The sequence below is a fragment of the Pongo pygmaeus genome, chromosome 5, assembly GCF_028885625.2.
Source record: "Pongo pygmaeus isolate AG05252 chromosome 5, NHGRI_mPonPyg2-v2.0_pri, whole genome shotgun sequence".
Lineage (NCBI taxonomy): Eukaryota > Metazoa > Chordata > Mammalia > Primates > Hominidae > Pongo > Pongo pygmaeus.
In genome coordinates, this window is record NC_072378.2 from 39,962,750 (window position 1) to 39,976,265 (window position 13,516).

At 36.8% G+C, this 13,516-nt stretch overlaps 1 protein-coding gene across 3 annotated transcripts in view; it reads right to left on the reverse strand.

The window, feature by feature from the left end:
• The window catches only part of KIF6 (kinesin family member 6), a 386,628-nt gene that overhangs the window by 263,403 nt on the left and 109,709 nt on the right, over positions 1-13,516 (reverse strand). For all 3 annotated transcript variants that reach the window (XM_054492899.2, XM_054492898.2, XM_054492897.2), the window contains exon 6: positions 8,839-8,968. In XM_054492899.2, the coding sequence (XP_054348874.2) occupies positions 8,839-8,968 (130 nt within the window). The remainder of the gene's footprint in view (positions 1-8,838; positions 8,969-13,516) is intronic.

The following is a 13,516-nucleotide window of genomic DNA, read 5'->3' on the forward strand; positions in this document are numbered from 1 at the left end:
TGGAAAAGTGAGACCTGACCAAACCTAGTGGTTTAGCACGTGACCGTATAAACACCTACCTTGAACTTTTCTGGAGTTGTTTCAGAACACACTGCCTAGCAACAAAATATTCCTGAGTGGATATTCCTCTACTGGAATTAATGATCCTAAACTTCTCATTTTTCTTTCTGACTTTTCTGTTTATAAGATATCTGGCTTTTAGAAAAGTAGTCAAAATGATTTTCCCCAGTTGCAGGATTCTAGGTCTTTTTCTTATCTAGCATGTTGTCAAAGTAGTTTTGTAAAAGAGAAATAGACTAGACACACCAATTTTATTTAAAATTTAAAAACAAACTTTGGAGCAATCTGGAACATATAATAATAATGTTCTAATAATTATGATTCACCTTTATGATAAGAATAGGTCTAGTATGTTTTATTGTGTATCCCTCCTAACAAGTCTGGAATCAATTTGATGGATTTTCGACTTTCACATCCTCAGAGATCTATTGGCCGACTCAAAAATTTTGGGAAAACAATGTCAGAATTAGTGGTTCTGTTGAAGTTTCCTCTGTGGATGTCAGGATTTGGATTACTTCCCTAAGGGTCATTTCTCCAGGATTTGGCAAATCAAAGTCAAACACATTTATATCAAAATCTAAGTCAGCTAAATGGTGGTACATATGGGAAATTGAGAAGGAATTTTGCCTGTATCTTTAATTGGAACTACATTCAATTATCATTCTTACACATCATCCTTGAGCTAGATAGCATCATATTCTCCACCAGCATTAAGGTTTGCTCTCTGAACAATGAAAATTATATAACCCAAAATGTCTGCCCAACCCCCTGCTGTATTTTTCACTTGATTGCAAAAAGAATTATAAGCTAAATTTAGCCATCAAAACAGTAACTTATCATAATTGTCTACTCTGTCCATTTTTCATCTTTTAAATTGAGTTTGAACTTTTTTCTTTTTTCTTTTTTCTCTTCCTATTAAAATTCAGCCTTCGCTTAAAAATTTCCAAGTCTGACTATTCACATAAGTGGAATAATAATATTATGGGGCTAAAAGAACTAACAATCCTAAGAATTTTAGCAGTTTATTCAAACTGTCTTTTTTATACATACTACATACCTTGGGATTATAGACAAGCTGAAATTACCTTTTACTATCCTGTGTATAAACAACTAAGACACAGGTAATGATAACACACCAAGGATAATTTAGATATACATTTGTATGATTTTGTTCTAATGAAAAAAATATATACTGTGAAACTTTATTGGGATAGCATTCAATGCAATCTTCGAGTTCGGACATCAAGATCAGTAACAGACACAAATTTTAGGACAATGTCACTCAGAGTACAGATGCCGAAGAAAGAACTCTAGAAGCACAGATGTCCAGTGGTAGGCATAACAACCTATTTTATTTTCACTCATAGTTGACTTGTATTTTCTGACTAGATGCCCTTAAGTCTCTTTCTTTAGCTTTGGAATTTAGTAACTTCAATAGAGGATGTCTTGGAATTGAGCTCTTCCAATTTTTTCTTTGAGCTCTTCCAATTTTTTCAGTTATGTCCTTTTCATCTGCAGATTCAAGTAATTCCAAGTTTCAGAAAACTTTTCTCTAGTTTTTCTGTTGCCTTTGTTCCCTCCTCTTCTTCAGGATTTCTAACTATGCATAATTGGATGCTCCTTTGTCTCTCTTTCTAGATACACCTTCTCTCATTAATTTTTATATCCTTAGTTATTTTTCAGTCACATTTCTGCCTCTTCTTTTTCCCTCCCCCTTCTCCTTCTCCTATACCTTCTCTTCCTCTTCTTCTTCTTCCTCCTTTCTATTCACTTCTAATGGCACTTTCATCTCTGTAATGGCTTTCTTTTTCTCTTTCATTTATTTTCTGAAGTTTTTCAAGTTTGCTTTTCTTTGTCTTATAACCATTTTCTTTGGGCTCTTGCATAATATTAAGCTATTTTTAAAAAAACAAAGATTGTCCTTAAATAACATACTTAAGATTATGAAGAACAAGCCCTGTGCTCTCTGATTTAATCAGCCTTCAGATGTATGTTCCTTAGCCCTCACACCTACTCCATATATATAAATAGGTTGTGGGATGTTTTCTTTCTGATAATTTGATGTTTGAACATGACTATCCCTTTCCTAAAGAGTAGCCTAGAGGATAGGTGAGGAAATATTCATATTGGGTTTACATCCTGAATACTTTTACATTACATTTGTTATGTCTTTAGCCTCAAGAGCATAAACTTTCCTCAATATTTCACATGAATAGATCTGGGATGGCTCACAGTTAAGTCCCTTAAATAACAAACTCACTGAACCCCACTCACCAAAGGCCATCTTCTTTGGCATGAGCCTACATCACTGATCATAAAAATGGCTTGTATTTAAGGTTTCTTCTTTGGATCCACCTTCTATAGTTAGAATGAATATCTATATAATATTCCCAGAGTCTTCCTCCATACTTGCCTGTGTTTCAGTTCTCATCACTCTAACCAAAAGATCATTGGATTTGCATTTGAGAATTGTGACCCTTTCTTTAAAGGGAAACTCTATCCTGCCTGAGGTTGGAGGACATATGAGTTGGCTCTCAGCACCCTCTCTCACCATAAGTCAAATTCATAGTATTTGGCAGGTTTTCTCATAGTTTGAGGTTATGGCTATTTCCTTGTTTCACTGAAGATGGCTTTTTTCTCCTCTCTTTCATTTTTTGTTGCTGTTGTTGGTGAATGTCAATAATACTGAATAGAGTAAAAGTGACTTTCATATGCTATGTTTAATTCGAGATGAGAACTTTAAAGATCAGAAGAAACTCTGGGACTAAATTTTATAGCCAAAAGACTATTCTTTTGATAATGTATATGGAGTATGTAAATCTTAAAATTCTAATAACAGCTATTCCATACCACTCATTTATTTTAATCGATGTTTTAGAACAAATCTCATGGTTCATGTAATACCATTAAATCAGGTTAGAGCAGAATGCAAACTGTGTTATAACACAGAAGTGCTATTTAAAGAACACTGTATATTTCTCATGTATCTCATATATAAAATATGAGAACAAGAAAGAAATGCTTGTCATACAGTAAGTGCTCAAAATTTAAGTTTCTTTTCTTCTATACCTAGTAGGTATATATAATAGATAAGAAAAGAGGTTAGAATTGTCAATATATCTTTTACTAAGGCTTCTAGCTATTTGTCAGGGCCTAATAAGAAGAAAATGCTATTCTTATTTATTTATTTATTTGAGGTGGGGTTGCACTATGTTGCCCAGGCTGGCCTCAAACTCCTGGGCTCAAGCAATCCTCCTGCCTCAGCCTCCTGAGTAGCTGGGATTAAAGGTGAGAGCCACTGCGCCCTGCTAAACATGCTATTCTTATTGTAGTAAGATCAAGACCAAAATGTAGTTTGCCTGTTGTATATTTTGCTCTAACCAGGTTCACAAATTTTATAACAAACTTGCTAATTATATATAACTAACATATCTTTCAAACAAAAATTTATGAGGATGTGTTAGTCAGTATCCCTTTAACAATTTTGGAACTAATTGAAACCAAAATCTTCTTGTTTTCCACACACACCACACAAGGAGATTGAGGCTTAAAGTTGTGTTAACAAACACAATCACACAATAAAGCTACTCCTTCCTTCCTGCCCTATCTTTATGTTATTAGACAACATGTCCAAGAACAGCTGTTCCTATAACTTGCATAAACCTAATAACCCCCACTCACACCCTGTCTCCCAACTGTTTGCACTTCCACAAGGTCATATAACTTACTCCAAAAGTTTGCTAATGTGCAAAGCCTGAGAGCTTACAAAGCACATCAGCATAACTCAGATAAATCTAGTACAGATGCTCCACGGTTTATGACATGGGGTTATGTCCCAACAAACCCATCGTAAATGGAAAATACCATAAGTTGAAAATGCATTTAATACACCTATCCTACTGAACATCATACCTTAGCCTAGCCTACCTTCAACGTGCACAGAACACTTATATTAGCCTACAGTTGGGCAAAATCATCTAGCACAAACCCTATTTTATAATAAAGTGTTGAATATCTCATATAATTTATTGAAGACTGTACTGAAAGTGAAAAACAGAATCATTGTATGAGAACTTGAAGTACAGTTTCTACTGCATGCATATCACTTTCACACCAATTAAAGCTGAAAAATTGTAAGTTGGGGAGTGTCTGTATGTCTTTTATTTCAAGCAAAGAATTAGGTATAAAGACCTCTAATTGCTCTTGGGGAAATTATTTATAAATCCCATAAACTTTGTTGATAGGCTAATTATTTGGAAAGTAACCTCTTTCAAAAGATTTGAAGTATCACACACACACACAAAATGTTGAAGTCATCTGTGATGTTCTCAGTACTCACCAATAGGCACAGTGTACCATAAAATCACTTTCAATTCTGGGCCTGAGATTGGAGGTCTTATTGCCTGAAATCACTAGGTCTTCCTCTCTCATGAATTCCACAAAACAGTTAATCAATAACTGATGACCTACTAGTTGCCAGGTGCTGGGAGAATAGAGATGAACAAGACGAAAGTCTTGTCTTTAAATAGTTGCCAGCTAAGAACTCCAGGGCCTGTCCAAATGTTATTTAATTCAATTGTTTCTATATCCCTAGAAGGTGGGTATTATTATGCCCATTTTACAGGTTAGAAAGCACAGTTTAGACCAGTTAAATGACTTGTCCAAGGACATACACTTGGCAAAGGGTGGAGCCAGGGGTAGAAAAGAAGGTCTCCAAAGTTCATGCTCTTCAGCACTACTTGGCGGGGTTGGGGTGAGATGGTGAAGAAACCACAGAGTGGAACCAACACTGACTGGAGGAAGTCACCTGACCGTTCAGGTGGGAAAGGAAGCCAGGTGGAAAGAAAGCAAGCTGCCCACCCAGGGGACCCCGGACTTTCCCAATGTCGGCACTGAGTGTTCCTTTCTCACCAGAGGTCCCCTGCAAGCAGTTTCACAGCAAATGTTTTATACCAGATATAGCATATTACTGCTCCAGAATCCATCCAGGTCAATAACTACACCAGGTAATACCTATATAAGAAATTATATGCTAGACCACTCAGACACAGTATTCACTTCCTACAGCTGCCAGTACACAGTACAACAAACTGCTGAACAGGATGAAGTTCCAGCCCTCATGGGGTCAACAAATCAATCAGACCTACCCTAACACTTCAAGAGAGAAACAAATAGAAGACATGAACAAAAACAGAAATGCAAATGGCCAATAAAGATATAAAAGAATTTGGTAATCAAAACGCAAATTAAAACAAGATTTCTTTTTTTGTCTACCAAATTGGCAGAATTTTCAAATGTTGTGGTGTTGACAAGGGTGCAGAATATAGACCTGCTTGTTTTTTTGCCTCTGGGAGTGGGTTTCAACCCACTTTCTTAAGGGTAAAGCCCAGACTGCTCCCAAATTTAGCCTGAGCACATTTAAAATGCTAAAATGCACATTCCTGGGCTCCACATGGAAGAAATTCTGAATCCATCAACCAGAAATGTAATCCAAGAAACTGCATCATTTAACTATCACAGGGTATTCTAATACAGGTTTTCCTAGGACCGTACTTGGGCACAGAGTGCCCTAGACCATGGGTAGGACTATGCCTTCAAGGTAGGGGCAAATGGTCCTATCTATGGCACTATGCATGGCCTGATCATCGAATGCAGACTGCTTTCTTCAGTTAGATTTGATGACTTGATAGAAATATTTCAGCTATAAGACAAAAAAAGTATCAAGTTATACTTGCGACTGGTGGACTTGGATGCTGGGTCACACACAGTTCAGCTTTTATAATATTTATTCTCTTTGGCCCAGCAGTTCAACTTAAAAAAAATTTATCCTAGGGACATAATCAAGTTCTATTCAAAACATTGGTAGGATTGCTGAAATTACTTAAGAGTTCTGAATAAATAAGAAGAGGCTGAAGCTACTCTTAATAACTTTTCCTTAAAATGCTGGCTATGGGTAAAGAACATGAAAGGAAAGGGCACTCCACTTTGTGTCCCACATATTCAGACTTTGTTTTGCAAATGTTTTCTGGTTACCAAGGCGACTTCTGGATTCCTCTGTGTAAATGGGAAATTGGGAACTTCGTTTTTTAAAAAAATGATTCGTTTGTTCTTTTTATCCTGGTAAGCTCGTTCTGTGCTGACAAATTGCATTCTGACAGTTAGGTTGTAATCCAAAACATGCTTTTTTTAGAAGACTGTGAATAATAAGGAATTTCTAGGGGTTGACAGTTACTCGTCATTTATATTTTTATGTATTTGCTTTCATCGCTTTCAAGGTATAAACTAAGGTGCTAAATATTGGGTATACTTTTAAAATAATTTAGAAATATATATATAACATGTCTACAACAATGGCAAGACTTATACTAAGCAGGCTCTCATTATAACATGGTAATTATTATTACCAAAGAAAAGATAAAAGCAAGCACAGAAGCAACCAAAACCTATTAGACGTGGTTTTTTAAATAAATCAGGCTTTACATAGGAAAAATAAATTAAACAAAAATTAATGCACAACCAGCATTATTAGGATTAGACTTCTTCAGGTTTCAGCTATTTATAATATTAAACATTCATCAGTAAGTAACAGGAAAAGACCTGGAATTCTGGCTAGGTGCGGTGGCTCACACCTGTAATTCCAGCATTTGGGAGGCTGAGGTGGGGAGGTCACTTGAGGCCAGGAGTTCCAGACCAGCCTGGCTAACATGGCGAAACCCTGTCTCTACCAAAAATACAAAAAAATTAGCCAGGTGTGGTGGCGCATGACTGTAGTCCCAGCTACTTGGGAGGCTGAGGCACAGGAATGGCTTGAACCTGGGAGGTGGAGGTTTCAGTGAGCCATCACACACACCACGGCACTCCAGCTTAGGCAACAGAGCGAGACTCTGTCTCAAAAAATAAAAAATTTTAAAAAAGATTTAAAAAAAGACTTGGAATTTTGTAAGGTGGTAAGACAGGTCAGTTTCACAAAGGAAGTTCCTTAAAACTTTGCAAAACTGCAGCCTGAAAACATGTAGTTAGTTAAAGTTCATGCATAACTTTGAAAGAGCAAATGGCCAGGCTTTTAAGCTACTGGAGATCATGGTGGAATAGGTTAAGGGCCTTTCCATAACCCACAGAAGGTGAGGGAAAGTAATCGGCAGGGATGAGGCCTGTACTTCTCTAGGGATGGATCACCTCTGAAAGAAAGTCAGTTAGCACTGGGGCAGCAACAGGCTCCTCTACTTGTTTTCCTTAGAGAAGTTTATGAATCTATCTTTTCTCTTTTTCATAAGCATTGGTGGACAGGACCCATTTTCTATTCTGTATCTCCTGGTTTGCTGTTTATTAAACTATATATGGAGGAACAGGATTTAGCGGAGCATGCTAAATCCTTTGTCATCATACGCCCTAATTCTTACTCAACCTTTATTCCTTAATCTTCGATTATTATGACAAATAAGAGCATCACAAATGATCAAATGGGCAAAATATTGGAGTACTGAGCACAAATACAAATTTGTAAAGCAAAACAAAATATTCTGAAATTTAAAACTACGTGAATGTTGTTTCAAATAAAAATAACAATTTAAGCGACCTTAAATCCATATATATGGCACATAAACTCAACCTATATAAGTTAGCTAGTCTATTGAAAAGTATTGATGCAAAACTGGTAAACAACTGTGACAAAAACAAAAACTAAGGGCCCAAAATAATAACAGATATCAATACGATGCTTTCACTATCTGAATTTGGTTTGCACTGGTCTATCTTGTGTCTAAGGCGGGGCATTCCAGAGGGCAGACATGGGGCTGAATAAAAGGTCCTTTGACGGAGATTTTTCTTGGACTACTTACCCTTTCAGCTTACTATCCCTACTTAATACTTGTTATCAGAGACAAGGTAAAATACAGAACTCTGGAAGGGTGGTTTAAAAAGAAAATGCCAGGGAAAACAGTAAGCTGTTCATTTGGGGAACTGTTCCCACACCACCACCACCACCACCACCATCCCATTCCCTTCACCACAGTGTAGCTGGATGAGAGCTTCGTAACCCTCCATCTGCAATCAGAAACCAGTTACAATTTGGGCACCTGACCAAGCTGGGTCAATCCTAGCTCCTGCATATAATTCTCAGATAAAATAGGAACTCAGTTAAATTTGAATGTCAGATTAACAATGAATAATTTTTAATATAAGTATGTTCCAAATATTGTACTGAGATATACACACTATAGTGGTGTTCCCAGATACGCCAACAATAGCTGCAAATGCAGAGTACTCCCTATGTTCAATGCATTGTTCTAAGTACTTTATACATATTAACCCACTAACTAAATGAAAACATATGGATATATAAACACATGCCAACATATGGATGATTTCACGTTAGGAAAAATGGACTGAATATTTTTAAATTTTAGAAAATATGCAAAACTTTCTATAATTAAGACGTGATACATTGTCATTAATGTACAAACCAATTTGTATACAACTTAGAAATATAAAAATAAAAACTTAAAGGTAGATACACTAAAGTAGAAAAAGCAGTGGATTGAGAATCCAGGGGTCTAAATTTCTGTTCCTGCTCATTAGCTAGCTGGGTGACCTTGGGAAAGTCTCCTCACTTATCTAGATCTGGGCTTCTTTATCTGCATGTGAGGTTTTGACGAGATTATTTTTAAGGTCGTTGTTGCCCCTAAACTTCTATTATATCTTTTTTTTTTTTTCTGCCTTGGCTTCAGATACTATATCTTATAATGTTGAAGAAACAGCTTGCAGAGAGAAGTTTATTACCTCTGCAATCATTCGGTTGGTGTCTCCTAAAAAAAGCAAATTCAGAGCTTCTTCCTCTGTGGTTGCCTGATGGAGAGTCAAGTTTTTCAGGTGAATGTTCTGATCAGGATCCTCCAGTATTGTCACTTTCCTAAGCAAATGGGAAGCAAGAAAACAAGGTACTGCTGAGAATGAAAAGAACTGGAAGTCTTCCCTACAGGCTTTTAAAAAGCTGTACAGTATGACGTCTTGACTTATAAAAGCAAATAACACACAAGATACCAGACAGCACTGGATTAGAATCAAACACTGACATTCCCTTCACAGTACTATCAAATAGCTTTGAGACTAAAAAATATATTACAAGCTCCTGATTTAAAGCCATCTGTCATTGTAATAATCAGATCACTAAATCATCTTAGAATGCATATTCTTTTTGAATTAAAAATACAGATAATAATTTTCTACCTACATATCAGGAAACTAGACCATATTTTTTCTGTGTCATGATTCAGTTTCTTACATAGGCAGTGAACTCATTCCTTTGTCCAATTTCATATCACTTTCAATTTACATGACATTTCAAACTGGTTCACTTACCAACTTAAACATGATGAAAATTGAGGCATCTGTCATCCTTCTAGGAGTTATTCCCCTATTGAGTTTTCTCATCAAGGTGAATAAAAAATTTTCAAGAAGTCTTATAGTAAAGATTTAGTTTGCCATTATTATTTTAATGCCTGTCAAATCTGTTTCTTGATCCTTTTTCATTTACAACATACCTTTCCTTCCATTACATCCTTTTAGTCGGAGCCTTAGATCTGGAATTACATTCCTCTATTACAACTACCTTAATGGGCATCCTGATGCCAACACTGTTTCCTCCCAGGTGAATCCTAACCCTGTTTCCAGAGTTGGCTTGTCAATACTCTCCCTAAAGTCCTTTCAGGGCTTTCTGCAATGGAACAAAATTTGGCTAAACTCCTCATACTCTGCTTCACAGGCCTACAGAGTTGAGTCATAAAGTTACTAAAGAGAGTTCCTCTCTATCTCTTAAATTTTGCCTCTTGATTTTCTTAAGAATTGTTAAGGAAAGTAAATCTTATTATTCACACGTATTGCCAAAGAGTATCTCAGGTATCTTCACTTGTTTAAAACATTTGGAATTGACGACACTAAGTAAATGTTGGCATTATCCACCACTACTTTTCCTTTAAAAGAAAAACTAGCAGATGGACATGTGTAATTTTCTTTTTTATAAAAACTTATTTAGAATATCTTAAAAATGAAGATTTTGCAAGTATCATAATTTTTTTCATCTTTCCCTTTTGTAAGAAAGTTATCTGGACTTTCATATGTAATTTGTGAGCACTTAAAATCCTAATGGCAGGAAGAAAATGTAGCTCTACCAGCACATCTGTGACCAATATGTCACTAATAATGTCCTCCTTTGCCAAGTTTTAGACTCTTTTGTTTCCTTCAACAATACCAGCAAAAATGGAAAAAGATCTTTTCTCTTAATGAAAACAAGTGTAATTTATTTATTTTTCAACAAGACTCTTCAGTGAGCTTATTAAAAATGCTTGGAAAAGAGAAAGGCATTTGAATTGAATTGAATTGAAATGGATGAGTTGTATTCTATTTTTAAAAACTCCCTTTATTCCTTAAACTTTATTTCCACCCTGATTTTTCTGAAGTGCTCAAGAAGGTTTGGCTAAATTAAATCCCTAGAGACACAGAAGCAATGATTCTTCCTAAACTGACAGATTCTGGGGCTTATAGGTGAGAGAAGTTAAGTAATACTGGAAGATAAAGTAACAGAATAAATAACGAGATGGTATATTAAAAGTGAGAAAAGGGCTAGGTGCAGTGGCTCAAGCTCGTAATCTCAGCCCTTGAGAAGTTAAGTAATACTGGAAGATAAAGTAACAGAATAAATAACGAGATGGTATATTAAAAGTGAGAAAAGGGCTAGGTGCAGTGGCTCAAGCTCGTAATCTCAGCCCTTGAGAAGTTAAGTAATACTGGAAGATAAAGTAACAGAATAAATAACGAGATGGTATATTAAAAGTGAGAAAAGGGCTAGGTGCAGTGGCTCAAGCTCGTAATCTCAGCCCTTGAGAAGTTAAGTAATACTGGAAGATAAAGTGACAGAATAAATAACGAGATGGTATATTAAAAGTGAGAAAAGGGCTAGGTGCAGTGGCTCCAGCTCGTAATCTCAGCCCTTGAGAAGTTAAGTAATACTGGAAGATAAAGTGACGGAATAAATAACGAGATGGTATATTAAAAGTGAGAAAAGGGCTAGGTGCAGTGGCTCAAGCTCGTAATCTCAGCCCTTGAGAAGTTAAGTAATACTGGAAGATAAAGTGACAGAATAAATAACGAGATGGTATATTAAAAGTGAGAAAAGGGCTAGGTGCAGTGGCTCCAGCTCGTAATCTCAGCCCTTGAGAAGTTAAGTAATACTGGAAGATAAAGTGACAGAATAAATAACGAGATGGTATATTAAAAGTGAGAAAAGGGCTAGGTGCAGTGGCTCCAGCTCGTAATCTCAGCCCTTGAGAAGTTAAGTAATACTGGAAGATAAAGTGACAGAATAAATAACGAGATGGTATATTAAAAGTGAGAAAAGGGCTAGGTGCAGTGGCTCCAGCTCGTAATCTCAGCCCTTGAGAAGTTAAGTAATACTGGAAGATAAAGTGACAGAATAAATAACGAGATGGTATATTAAAAGTGAGAAAAGGGCTAGGTGCAGTGGCTCAAGCTCGTAATCTCAGCCCTTGAGAAGTTAAGTAATACTGGAAGATAAAGTGACAGAATAAATAACGAGATGGTATATTAAAAGTGAGAAAAGGGCTAGGTGCAGTGGCTCCAGCTCGTAATCTCAGCCCTTGAGAAGTTAAGTAATACTGGAAGATAAAGTGACAGAATAAATAACGAGATGGTATATTAAAAGTGAGAAAAGGGCTAGGTGCAGTGGCTCCAGCTCGTAATCTCAGCCCTTGAGAAGTTAAGTAATACTGGAAGATAAAGTGACAGAATAAATAACGAGATGGTATATTAAAAGTGAGAAAAGGGCTAGGTGCAGTGGCTCAAGCTCGTAATCTCAGCCCTTGAGAAGTTAAGTAATACTGGAAGATAAAGTGACAGAATAAATAACGAGATGGTATATTAAAAGTGAGAAAAGGGCTAGGTGCAGTGGCTCAAGCTCGTAATCTCAGCCCTTGAGAAGTTAAGTAATACTGGAAGATAAAGTGACAGAATAAATAACGAGATGGTATATTAAAAGTGAGAAAAGGGCTAGGTGCAGTGGCTCCAGCTCGTAATCGCAGCCCTTGAGAAGTTAAGTAATACTGGAAGATAAAGTGACAGAATAAATAACGAGATGGTATATTAAAAGTGAGAAAAGGGCTAGGTGCAGTGGCTCAAGCTCGTAATCTCAGCCCTTTGGACACTGACGTGGGAGGATGGCTTGAGCCCAGGAATTCAAGGCTGCAGTGAGCTATGATTGTACCACTGCCCTCCAGTCCAGGAGATAGAGCAAGGCCTTTTCTAAAAAAATAAATAAATAAATACAATAAAAAGAGAGAGAGAGAAAAGAAGAGAGTTCTGTCTTTGTCAGCATGAAGTCAAAAACGAATTATCTAACTCTAAGGCAAAGTCACCTATGATACACTTTGAAAGACCAAGACAGATACAATACTATTCTCGTGCAAGTTTGGAAAAGGGAGAGATGGGGTAGCAGCAAACAATTCAAAGGCGGTGCATACACTCATTGGGCACTAAATGTACGTCAGGCACTTGCCTTATTTCATTTAATCCAGGTATTCCCAAAAGGAACTACCTGTGGATACACACACCCACCCCCACCCACCCCACTCTCCCCAGACCCCCACACACAGCACTGCTGCTTAGGTCCCATCCTAAGAGATTCTGATTTGATTGGTCCAGGGTATGGTCTGGGTATTAGAATTTGTAAAAGTCCCAGGTGATTCTAGTGTGCAGCCAAGGGTGAGAGCCACTGACTTCATCTTTAATATCCCTTCTAGTAGACACGTGGAGAGGAGGTTTCTGATTTTTTATCTTTACTTTCCATGCTGTTCCACTTCATGCCCAAAGGGTAAAATTACTAATTTTCTTGGTTGTAAAACACCTGAAGACGCTGATGAGTCATATCTACTAATAGGTAAGGTCACAGAAAATTTTAAAAAGACTGTCTTTCCAGGGCAAGTTTCCTTTCTACCTCCCTGCCCATGCAGTTGGTGGGTATACGAAGCCACACAACGTTAACCACACAATAACCAACGCTCAGCTGGGGATTATGGGTCTCCCTAAACATCCATAGGGTTTATATCATTACTGAATCAAAAAACGTAAGTAATAGTAAGGACACCTAATAACTATATCTCTCACCATTACTTCACTGAAACAGGAAATGCAGAGAACAAGCAAGTATGGAATTCTAAGCATGCTCATTTATTAGATAACCTTATATGGGTCACTGATTTAGGATTCTATTTATATAGAATAATTACATGCATAAGGTAAAAAGTGTTAAATGTCATCAGTGATATTTGGCTAAGCTACTTTTTTCTTCTAAATCACCCAGAGCCTTTGATCTCCAATGTAGCTACTTCAGAACTATTACACTTCTACATTTACTTCCAGGTGCTTGTCCAGCTTTGTCACAAAATAC